Here is a 12,640-nt window from a genome sequence, read left to right as displayed (position 1 = left end):
TAGCTATTAGATGATTTCTTCATATACCCCAGGGACCATGGTTTTCAGTACTTGCTGTCAGGCCATGAGAGGCAATGAAATTCTTTTTTTTATTAAAGTGGTTCAGAATTAGCCTTTAATTGACCTGGAAGTAAGGAGGGGAAAAAAGAGTGGGTATAAAATATAATAATATAATAAGGTTCACTTAAAACCAGGCAAGCACTTTAACCTGCCACAGAGGGGTCTTGCCCTGACCTTAGAATCTGGTTGGAGCATGGGAAGAAAAGATGCGGGTGTTATTCTGCAGAAAGATAGAGAATGGAATGTACTTCCATGTCTATATAGTACAGGTTGGGGACTAATGTCAGGATATAGCCTACTGTCACCTCCCAGGTGCCATCTGCTCCGGCTGTGACTCAATCCATGATTAACAGTGTATGTAAAGTAAGTTTGGGGCCCAACTCACTGTGATTGCCAATGTGTTGCATATGTATAGTACTCGATAGTCCAGATGTAAGATAAGGGCTCAGAGTCTCAAAAGGTAAGTCTGGGTTCAAATCTGATTAACAGGGCTGCCTCAACATGTTCACCTTTTTCAAACCCCACGTTCCTCATCCATAGAAGAGGAACAAAAAGTTTCCAGTTCATAGAAATCTTGTGATGACCAAATTAGGCATGTCTGGCAAATTCTTAGTACTGTGCCTGGTACAGAGTGTGTATTGATCATAACGTAAGCTACCAGTTGTCTTGCCAATGGGTTTCAACCCCGGGCAAGTTCGCTATGGATTCAGTGTGACCAAAGAAAATGACAGCAAAATGTTCTTGGGGTGTAAGGGTTATACCCAACTTCATTTCCAGGTGGCAGGTCAGTCACTAAAATCCCGTTCACTCATAGTGAGTCTGCATGCAGCAAGCCAGTCTCTGCCTCTGTGCCACTCTGTCCGCACAGCTGTCCTCTGGGCTTCTCTGCACAGCCATCCTGCACAGCCATCCTCTAGGCTTCTCTGCCTGCACAGCTGTCCTGCACAGCCATCCCACACAGCCATCCTCTGGGCCTCTGTCCTCGGCACTGCCACCACTCCAGCCTCTGCTCTGCTCTCCTGCAGCCTTGCAACCCTGCCACCGTGTCGTGCCCAGAGCACTGGGTGGAGCTCTTTATATAGAGTCAACAGCCATGTATTGCCCACAGGTGTGTAGTGAACTAGTCAACCATGGCCAGGTGAGAATCCTGGCCACAGGAATTCTCATTTTATCCACACCAGTTGTTATCAGATGTGTGGTTTTGAAAAAAGTTAATATGTGTGAATCCATAGTCTTCATATAGCTGGAAATAGATATAATTATCAGGCCCTTTTTAAGGTGGAAAAATGGCGCCAAAAAGTTGAGAGACTTGCTCAAGATCAGACGGTGCCTTCAGATCAGCAGTGAAGGACTGTCCGATGTTACTGGCTCCTAGGAAGGGGTTGTCTTGCCAATGGGTTGCAGCCCCAGGCAAGTTCACTATGGATTCAATGTGACCAAAGAAATGACAGTGGAACGTACTTTGGGTGAAAGGGTTATACCCAGCTTTATTTCCAGGTGGCAGGTCGGTCACTAAAATCCCATTCACTTAGAATGAGTCTGCATGCAGCAAGCCAATCTCTGCCTCTGGGCCTCTCTGCCCACACAGCTGTCCTCTGCCCTCTGTCCTCAGTGGCACCACCGCCACCACTCCAGCCTCTGCTCTCCTGCAGCCACACTACTGTGTCACCCAGAGCACTGGGCGGAGCTCTTTATATAGAGTCAATAACAACATATTGCCCACATGTGTGTAGTGAGTGTGTAGTGAGTCAATAACAACATATTGCCCACATGTGTATATCTCACCAGGGCCAGGTGAGAATCCTGGCCACAGGAACTTTCATTTTATTCACAGGGTTGTGCCACCCAGACCCAGACCCACTCCCTCTCTGGCATGTGTCCTCAGCTGGGCATACACACAAAGGCATGAGTGGGAGTAACCTTTCTCCACCAGTAGTGGTAATCTGTACAAGCTCCATATAGAGGAATCTTCCAGTGGCCCCACATACCATCCAGAGCTTGTCAGGAAAGCTGTGACTTAGATTCCAGAGTTCAGAACCTGGTAATTTTTATTAGTGTAGCAGGTACAAATAATTTTTGCTCTGCAACTTTGGGCATAAAAATCATCATGTTAATTTACTTCTGTAAATCTAATTAAATATGGCTACATCCTCACTCACAAAAGTGACAGAATTCACTCTCACCTTCCTTGCCCAGCTCACATTGTACCTTGAAATAGGAAAAAGGAGCTTTTATCATCAATCCAGAGTAGCTGCCACTGAGATGCACAGCACCCAAGAACTTGAGGTCCATTAAAGTCAGACTCCATCTCTCCTGGCTGAACTCCAGGGTCCCTTGCTCACCTAAGCTTTTAGTACCCACTCCAGTGTCCACATGCTGCCCCATCAGGTGACCAGTGCCCTCTCGAGGCACTATGTGGACATAGAGTGTGGGTCTCCAGTTGCAGATGTCACCCCTTTCCTCCTCCTGGGCTTGCAGCCACCATTTTCCATCCCCCGTTTGCAAGCCTCCAAGTACCTCTCCTCAATTTGAGAGTTAAAACTTTTCAAAACAAACTCTCTAATTTTTTGAGAGTTGAGGGCAACCGAGGCATTTGGGTCTCAGCACTGGCCTCTGGAAGGGCAAAAGAAAAAGGGTTTCTTCTTCTTTCTGAATCTTCTCCAACAGTGAAGCAAAACACAAAGGCAAATTTCCGGAACCCAGCCTGCCACATTTCTTTTTGAGTTAGATTCTTCAAAAAGTATTAAACTCAGGCTAAAAATGGAAGCATTTTATATTATTTCATCACAGCTGCATGTTAGGGCTGGCTGATGGACCAACACTTTGCAGAGATCCTTTGATTTCTTTGTGTCTCTGCACGTAACTGCCTGAATTTTTGGTAGTAGAATTGGCTGCTTTTCAGAAAACAAACCATTATAGAATTCCAACTGGCAAACCTTGTCATCCATCAGCTCCAAGGATCACCACTGGTGAAAGAGAGGATAAATTTCCTTCATATTTTCATTAACTTCCAGATAATTTAAGTTTGAATTTTATCTTATTCATCAAGTTTTACCAGGGCCTATTTCTCTCTGTACTTAAATTCTTCAAATAAAGCTTTCCTTCCCTAAATTTTTATCCATTCTCAGTCTGAGACCCAAACACAAAAGGCATAGGGGGTTAAGAGATCCTGTGCCTGTACTAGCCTAGACCTTGGGTACAGGGTGAGAATAAAACACATGAGGGCCTTCATGGGGTCTGTGCTTATTTAGCCAGTCTCTGTTCTAATTGCTTTACTATTTATTGATTTGTTTCATCCTCCTAACTACCCTATGAGGTAGGCAGTATTATTATCCTTATTTCTTAGATAAGGAAACAGGCATGGAGAGGTTTAAGAAGTTTGTCCAAGATTGCATTGCTCACAGGTGGACAAGACCAGATTTAAGAACAGCCAAGCTGAGACCTCAGTCTGTGCCCTTAACACAGGGCTGTGAATACCGATTGTAGTTGAGTGTTAAGAAGGAAATAAACAGGATGATCATATAAAGACTACCTGAGGGAGGCCACTTGTGTGCTGATCAGGGAAGATTATCTAGGAAGTAGTGTTTGAGCTAAAACCTAAAGGATGACAAGGAGCCAGCTCTACAAAGAGTGGGGAGGGGGGTTGGAGGTAGATGGGCATTCTGGGCTGGAGGAACAAGGAATGTCAAAGGCCAAGAAGGAAAGAGTGGTTCAAGGGCAGAAAGTGGCCTGTGTGGTGAAGCATAGTCGGGGATAGGGAGAGTGACATGGTGAAGATGGGGAGGATGCTTCAAGAGCAATGAGAAGCCTCTGACATGCCGAGATATGAGTTGTTTCTACCGTCACTGGCTGTTAGGTGACAAGGGGTGAATGAGAACCTGCAATATAGGGGACCTGGAAGAGCTTATGTAGCTGGAGGGCAGAGGGTGATGAGGACCCTGGTGGGGTCACATGGCCAAAGATCATGGCTAGGTGGAGAAGGAGGGCCTGTTGCTTAGCACATTCTAACCATCTAAAGTAGTGGGGACTTCATTCCTAAGAGCCAGGGAAGCCCTGAAAAGATGTAAGCAAAGAAGGCCTGTGATCAGATATGGGTTTTAGGAGAATTACTCCAACTGGTGTGGAGGAGACATCTGAGAGACAAGAGGCTGCTGGGGACATCCCCATGAAAGGTGACATGGCTGAGCAAGGCCTGTGGCTGGGGGCTGCTCACTCACAAAGGTTAACTGGCACCAGGCACTGTTGGAGCAGGGCAGACAAAGGGCTGCTCTCAAGGAACCTTCCAGAGCTATTTATGGGGATAGGCTTGTTGATAACTTGAATGTGAGGAATGAGAGAAAGGAAAGAGATAGAAGATCCCTCTGTCCCTGTTTCTGGCGTGTGGGGGGAGGAAGGATGCTGTGCAGTAAGATAGGCAATCCGCAAAGAGGATTTGCCCAAGGGATGAGGTCAGGTGAGGACATACTGAGAATTCCAATGGCCAGGGTGCACATGCAGCTGGTGGGTACAGCGGAATCCACTGACTCTTCTAAGAATGGGAATGAAATATTGAAAGAGAAACGTTAGTTTTAAACAGTTCCTCAATCAACTCTTACTAGGTGTAGCAGCCAGAACAAATCAGCACAGGAAATAACCTGCTTCCAAAGAAATAGTATTCCCTTGGAGGACCTCAGAACATAAGGAGATGGGCTTCAACTTATTGTGAAGGAATTGGGCTCTGCATTAGAACACCCTTCAAAGACTCCAGAAGTACAGAAACATCCCATTCAAACCCAGCTTCCCATTACTCAGATTCAGGTAATCAAGTCCCCCAGCCATGAGTATGTGATCTCAGCATCTTGAGATAAGTAGTCCTTATCACAGGTGTTCACCTTTTTCTCCAACACCGTGTGTATGGAGTCTACCTTCAGTCCGTGAGACCTTCAGGTGAGATCACCTGACCTGTCAAAAATATTCACCAGTGATCTTTAGAGAAGAATGCGCAACCTGCTTCTGGAAAGGGTTGATTTTCAGTCATTTGAAAGACAGGATATGTGAGATTTCTTTTATTATGCATTTTTGTTTTCACATCTGCCAGTGCCTTGAAAATTAAAGGTGTTAGAACTCCAAGGGTCTCCTTCCACTATGGAGGGAGGGGAGCCAGTCTCCCTGGAAGAGGGGAGGAATGGGCGGATGAATACATGGGTGTCGGGAATTCCTGCCATGAGTGAAATCCTAGAGAAAAGATTTTACACCCTGAGACAACTCGGCCTTTCCACTCTTACTACGCAGGTGCTCCTGCTTCTCCCTTTATTTTATCAATTGTGTTTTGACAATTAATGAAAAAACGTGTCTAGAGCAAATTGAGCTCCTGAAGCAAAAAACATTTAGACGTACAATGTGAATTGGGTTTTGTTCTCGGTAGGGATATTCTCCGAGTTTGTTTCTCGTTTTTGGAGAAAGTGCCGGCCCGTTTTCCTCCCCCAGGTCTCTTGAAATGGAAGTCTCCTTTCCCCAGTAATTGTGAATCCTTGACAATAGCCCCGTGACTGGTTATCTCGCAGGAACTTCCATTTCCAAAGAGTTGAGGGGAGATTAAAATTCAAGAAAATCGGACTAGATCGAGGTGCAAAAACTGCATCTTCTGCTAAATTCAGCCAAGGTAGCCTTTTTCTGCGGCTCACGGGTCAGCAGGGCCCCCCACGGCGGGCTGGGTGGGTTTGGGAGGGTTGTCCTCCGTTTCGGAATCCCCTCTCTCCCCGCAAGCCTGACTCCGCACAGCCTGTCCCGGTCAGCAGCCTCAGTCAGGACCTAACTTTGCCTTTTGGACAGAACGCGCGGAGAGCGGAACCCGAGGCTCGGCCGGCGCCCCGGGCGCTCATTGTTGTCCCGCTGCGGGCGGCATTCGGGGCCAGTGGCGGGCGCGGGCGCGGGGCGGGAGGCGCGGCCACCGCGCGCTCTGCCGCGCGGCTCTCGCCGGAGCTGCCTTTCGCGCGCCCTCGCGGCCGCCGGCCTCCCGCTGGCCCGGGGACGGCCGCGCCGGGGCGAGCGCGGGGCGGAGGCGGCGGGCAGGGTGCCCGCACCATGCGGCGGGCCGGGCGCGGCGGGCTGGGGCTCCCCGCGAGGGCGAGGAGCGGGCCGGCGGCGGGGCGCCCTGGCGCGCGGCCAGGCTCGGCGTGAGAGGCGCGGGCGGGCGATGGGCTGGCGGAGGGCCCGCGGCGGGGCGGCGGCGGGGGGGCGGCTGCGGGCGCCGGAGGAGGCGGAGGCGCCGGGCGCGGATGCCTCCTGGTAGGCCACGGGCCTGCGCGGCCGGGGCGAATGGGAAGCCGGTTTCGGTGGATCCGCCGCTGCAAACCTGAAGTTCCTCGGCTCCCTGGGAAGCGCTACAGATAAAGGTAATGTGTCTTTGTTTCCCAGCCCGGACGGCAGGGAGACGGTTGATTATGCAGCACTTATGTGTCCATTTTTGAATGCTGAGCCAGCCAAAGGGACATGACACCTTCTTTACCGAGGGCGTAGAGTACTTAATGTCGTGGTTGTGACATTTTTTTCAATGCAAACCCCACGTGCGGCACATACCACACTCCCTCCTGGTCCCCCTCTCCCCCCACGTCCACTTTCTTTGGCTCCGCAAACCGCACACTGTCTGAATTTACCCAGGGAGAAAGGAAAGGGCATTGCTGTAGGCAGACCTGGGTGGGATTTTTAAAACAACAAAACCCGTTTGTGTGGAACTGACAGAGGAGTCCTGTTGTTTGGGTGCAGGAGGGTGGCAGCAGGCAGGCAGCCGATCGCTGGGCTGCCTGGGACTGCTAAAATGGATTGATCTTTTACATTCCAAATGGCTGCAGCAAGTTTGATGCAGAGAGAAAGGAGGAGGAGGACAGAAGGAAACCTTGTTTAGTACGTGGTCATTTAAAAATGAGCAAATGCTGTGCTTCTATATTGCAGGCAGCTGCCCAAACGTTGGTGTATATTGCATTTAGAAAAGATTAACTAGTCTTGTACTTTGAAAGCTGTGTGAATGCCCATGTATAATCAGGAACTCTACGCTTTTCTCCAAAGCCTTGTTAGCAGAGTAACTGCTCGGTCGATTCAAGCAAATTCTGCGAAATTTCCATGGGCTGGCTGTAGTAATAATAGCTCTGGCAATGGTTTCTTAATAGACACACTAATTCTGATTGATGCAGCCATGCCAGTCCCCCTGGAAGCTCAGCTTGCTGAGAAAGGCCATCCAGTGCAGGTACAGGACTCCCTTACCCAACCATGAATGGATGAGGCTCTTTCTCCCCCATGAATGGAACATCCCAATAGTGGCTGCTTTGCTGGTCTGGTTTCTTTCAGTTTGAATCGTCACAGTTTCGATGAAAGGGATTCTCAGACCACATAAGACCTACACATTTCTAAATCTGGGCTATTCTGTGTTGACAGCCTATTCAGTTTTGGAGTAGCCCATGGGGGTATTTTTCAGCATCTGGTCAGGCTGACTTGATCTACATATACCTGATTGAGTTTTGAACAACTGCTTGACCCCCTTTAAACCTCAGCTTCCGGAAGTCTGCCCTTTCCCAAAAGCATGACTTCCAGGTGTGGGAAAGCACCGGTGAGAGCCAGGAGCAAACTTCTGACTTCATCCACGGAAGTCACCACTGACCCTGAGGAAAGTACTTCAGCAGCTGGATGCACAAAGTTATCCGTATACTTAATAGACGTTAGCTATGTGTGTGTCCTCTTTAAAATATGCAAAATGGGGTTTGGGGAGGAGGGGAAATGGGAGGACACATTCCATTGTTTTGTTTTTGGTCTTTAAACTGCTTCAAGTTCATTCATAGCATTTGGACCCACACATCTTGGGAGTCTGACTTAAGCAAGGCCTTAAGACCAAACCTTCAGATCAGCAGAAATCTGATTTTGATTCTCAAAGTGTCACTTGTCTCTTGCAACCTAGAGTGTCAGGGGACAACTTCTGTTGGCTGAGGGATCTATTCTGCTGCAAATGAAATCTGTGCTTATTTAAGGCACAAGAGGAATGAGTGTCCTGCAGCAAATAGATTCAAATCCATTTGGTTCTGAGAAGCTAAATAGCTACAGTTAATGTAATTGGAAGCAATATTTGGATGTGCTTTGAAATCAACACTGTATTGTCCCACCGATGAGTAGAATGTTGCCTCCAGATAACTTGGATGAAGTTACACTTGATGTGCAGAGTTGTGTGTGTGTAAGTAACCTTTCTGTGGAAAAAAAGTACTTCTTTGTAATGAAGGGAAACAGTGTTAATAGAAATGAGGATCAGAAAATCCCTCCACCTTCTTTTGTTCTAACCAAGTGTTATCTGCAGCTGCTATTGCTCTATTCTTTTTGGCACTGCTCTTGAACTAATTTTATTAATAAGCCTTGTTATTTATGGCATAGGTCTTCTTTGTAATTTGTAGACATTGTAGCCAAGTCTCCTGATAGCCTGGCAGGTGGCTAGTGCCATTAGCATTATCTTGTTGTTGGGGAAACTGAGACCCCTTGAGGTTCAGTGAGTCACTGATTTCATAATCCATGAGAACTGTGTCCCAGATGTGCACAGGGCTCAGTTTTATTCTAACAGCAAACTTGCAGTCTGAAGTCAAAGGGGAAGGCAAGAAGCAGCAGCGCGTCAGGTTCTGGAATTTGGGAAAGGCTCTGTAGGATAGTGGGTACACCAAGGTTGTATGAGAAAGGGCTCTGGAGACAGCCTTGATGAGCTGATGAAAAAAGTGTGATTGGTTTGTAACTGGAAAGGAGTGATGAGATGCAAGGTCAGAAAATACTGTATTGAGGGGACCTGTCAGGCTACCCTAGTCTTTTAATAAGCATGGGCTGGAGTGAGACCTCCTGAGAAGATCACTGCCTAAATTTGCCTCTAAATAAGACTTCCAGAGTAGATCACTACTGATTTCACTGCTTAAATGTACCACTTACACTCACATTATCGACCCTAGTATGTTTGTTTAAGTAAAGCACTTAAGTTTACTCACATGCCATGTACTTACCTGTGTAAGAGTTGCATTTAGCCTGACACACAAGTGACTGAAAAAAATGATGGGGCACTTTAGAATCTCAAGCTTTGCTTTTAGGTATTTTTTTCATTATGTAAATACTTCCTTTGGAAAAAAAAGGAACAGTGTAGGTTCTGGAGACTTTCTAAAATATATCAAACTGAGAAGTAGATCTGATACTAATTAAATAGCTTCTGAAGTTATTTTTAACCATTCTGTACACAAACAGCATGAATAAATCTGGATTCATTGATGACTAAGTTCATATCTTTTTTATTTTTGGATATTGATGTGTCAGTAAAATCTGTGGCAGAAATTCTCTGTTTAGGTTTATTCCCTGTAAAAAATACCAACACTCAATTAGGAATGATTTCTGTGACCTCATAGGAAGATAAGTCATGGGATAAAGATCTTCCACTGATTATTCTATCTAAATTCTAAAATCTGTATCCCTCTTGAACTAAGGAAGGATCAAAAGAGAAACTGGCTTACCTTTACAGGATCTGCAGGTGCCTCAGGCCTGCATCCCTCCTGAGCTCTGCAGACACTGTGGTTATCCATTCAGTCCACCTCACCCATTTCTGATCATTGCTGTCTGTTACTCTCTGAAAATGTAATTAAGAGAACAAAAGATAATTTGTTATCCTGAAAGGTAGGAATTGAAGTGAGCAGAAGGAGAGAAGGAATCATCTCACCAGCTTGTCTAGGATGCAAAGGTACTTGGAAATTTTCCTACAAAAAAGCAAAATCAAGGACTTCAAGAAACTGGGAAAAGTGGCCACTAAAAATTGAACCTTTTGGGGAAGGGTGAGATTTGGGTATTTTACCTTGTGGTGGTCATTGTAATTCTCATCAGCTCAAGTATGTTGGTAGTAGTTTCCGTTTCTGTTTTTGTTTTCCTGGGACCTCTGATCTCAAAAGCTGGGACTGAGTGCCTGCCATGATCAGAGAGTTCAATGCAGTAGCTCCTGGAAATCTGGTCACCACTGCACACAAAGGCCTGCTGGTTTCATTCTCTCTTCTGCAAGACGTTTTCTGAATCAGCAGAAATCTGCTTATCAGAAATTCTCTCCATAGCAGTTCCCTTTCAGTTCCCTGAATCCATCAGCTGCCACCCTTCCCCCTGCCCTAGGGGGTTGGCATGTCTTTCTCTTATAACGAAAAATTTAGATACACTCTTAAGTTTAAGACAGCCAGTTCATCACTAGAAGCACTATCCTAAAAATATGTCCTTATGCTTCTCTTACTTCCACAGGTGATCAGAGCTGTTGCTGCTGTTCCATGAATTGCATTAATACTTACTTTGGGTTCTAATAAGCGCGCGTGTGTGTGTGTGTGTGTGTGTGTTCAATTCTTAATTGTATCAGTGGAAATTAGGTATTTCCCCCCAAAGAGAAATGCTTTTTCCTCTTTGAAGATGAAGAATAAAGGCCATGATTGTTGGATGGAATATTGAGGATCTGGTTCACTTCAGTGGCCTCATTACTACCAAATAATAATCAAGGAGAAACGAGCTGGTAGCCTTGGTTTGAATAGAAAGGGTAACCCCTGCACAGATGTATGAGCATAGCTAACTCTTAATTCACAGATGTGGCACCTATGATCAAGTTTATCAAGACCAGATCTCTATCACAAAATATCAGTTTCTGGCTTTTTGTTTAAAATTGGCACTCCTGCCCCTCCATCTTGCAGTACAAGAAGGAACTATTTGCCCAGGTCAAGGACATATGCATATGCACACTCTTCTCCCCAAACTCTGACCACCTCCACATGCGCCCTGCTGCCTCTGTCTTACTTGCCAAGCCATGGTGACTGCAGACTTCTTGGTCACTTGATGCTCACTGCATTTAACTCTCTGATCATGGCAGGCACTCAGTAGCTCCTGTTTGAATTAGTAAACCACTGCGTCAATTTATCTTAATACACTCCTGTGTTGATGTATTTGGGCATCTTTAGAAACCTGGAAGACCAAGGCATGTAAAGTAAAGTGTAACCTGTTAGGCCCTCTTAAACTTGCCCTATTCTCATTCTGTATCATAGTCAACCATACCTTACCAACCTCAGAGCCACACGTGGTGTGCCAATGCAAAATACTAAATCTTTGCACAATAATTTTCACTTCACATTAGCTAAAAGCTTTCCCACACATTTGGAGCTGTAACTCCACGACTGCCATCAGCATTCACCAGCTCTGCCTGTGGCACAGTCTTCCTCTCAGAGCTCTTGCCTGCCTATGTCCTTGCTGTGTGAGGAATGCATGAAAAGAATGATGTGTAATGGGGATTAGATTGATAATGCATGACAGCAAATGGAAGTAATAATTGGAGAGTTGCCAGGCTGTGGCATTCATAGCCATAAAATGCACAATCATGCTCTAACCACATGCCCATGACCAAGTATAGAGATGTGACAAACCCAGACTTGGAAACCGAACAGTGTGGAGCCATCTGGAGCCAGGCAATGCACCTACAGACTGAGCCAGGGAGGGTGGTGCTGGCTTACCCAGTTCTCTGCTCCCACGGGCTCCCCCAAGAAGTATCAGATATTTATTTCTCTGTGGCTCAGAGGGCACAAAAGAGGGCAGGGTGATGAGGACAAGAACCAGATTGGAGCTGGGCATAATGGAGAGCGGTGTTCTGCCTTCTCAATCCCCTTTCTTTGGGATGGTGGAGTGTACTGTAGCAGAGTAACTACAGAGTGACCAGCAGTACAGATGTAGCCTGCAGGTCTTGGCCAGAGAGAAGAGACCTCAAACACAGTAGTGCAGCAAGAGCTGATGTCACACAGAATGTTCAGAGCAGGCCGTGACTCAAGCACACACGAGATTTGGGGATTATCAGTCAAATCAGACATTTCAGGTAGATGGAGTTTTAGGAATGGAAGGGGGCACATAGATCATTTTTATCATTTAAAGGGGGGCTTACAGATGTTCAGGGACCTCACCAGGGTCTCATTACTATGCCAAGACTAGAGTCCCTACCGCTGGAGGATTTATATGGAGGGACAAGGTAGGGCAGAGAGACAAGGTGGTGTCATCTAGCCCCAGGTCTGGTTTCTGTCTGTGCCCCGTGCAACTGTGAGGCCCTGGGTGGATTACTGCATGTCTCTGAGCTTCAGTTTTCTTATTTACAAGTTACATTCAGAGGAGCCAGTGAGATAGTATCTGTGAAGCACCTAATGTAAAAACGTGGGAGGCTCTTCTAGAAGGAGGTATTTGTTGGTCTCTGCACTTTCCGCTCCTCACTGGGCTTGCTTACATCCCTGGAAGGCTCTGCAGTGTTAACTGCAGGGCTGCTAACTGCAAGGAGCCACCGGTCATGGAGGTGGGGGTGGAGGTACTGTGAAATAAGTGGTGGCCCCTCACCCACAACCCTGAGATGAGTTTTACAAAGACAAAGTAGTGTAGGGGAACAGCCGTGAGCTCTGCTGTTTCATGAGTGTTGCCTGGCCTCCAGAAAGGATGCAGGCAGAGGAATCACCCTAGCAAGCCTTACACTGCTGGGGTGGAGCAGGCTTGCAGGAATGGTAGGCACCCTGCTGCATCCGTGAGCCTCCAATGAGGCCTGGGGCGTTAA

The 12,640-nt window shown here is 46.8% G+C and overlaps 1 protein-coding gene across 11 annotated transcripts in view; it reads left to right on the top strand.

Annotated features, from left to right (window-relative positions):
- FRMD4A (FERM domain containing 4A) overlaps nucleotides 1–12,640 on the top strand; it is a 573,879-nt gene that overhangs the window by 363,064 nt on the left and 198,175 nt on the right. For 2 of the 11 annotated variants that reach the window (XM_057498211.1, XM_057498212.1), the window contains exon 1: nucleotides 7,217–7,282. The exons of 8 other annotated variants lie outside the window; for them this stretch is intronic. In XM_057498211.1, coding sequence (XP_057354194.1) covers nucleotides 7,232–7,282 — 51 coding nt within the window. In that variant the 5' untranslated portion in view covers nucleotides 7,217–7,231. Of the gene's footprint in view, nucleotides 1–6,256; nucleotides 6,435–7,216; nucleotides 7,283–12,640 lie in introns of those variants that run through there. One more of the 11 variants, XM_036908070.2, reaches the window with a different exon arrangement.

The sequence above is a fragment of the Manis pentadactyla genome, chromosome 3, assembly GCF_030020395.1.
Source record: "Manis pentadactyla isolate mManPen7 chromosome 3, mManPen7.hap1, whole genome shotgun sequence".
Classification (NCBI taxonomy): domain Eukaryota; kingdom Metazoa; phylum Chordata; class Mammalia; order Pholidota; family Manidae; genus Manis; species Manis pentadactyla.
The sequence above is the reverse complement of the archived record's forward strand: the minus strand, read 5'-3'. Positions and strand labels throughout refer to the sequence as shown.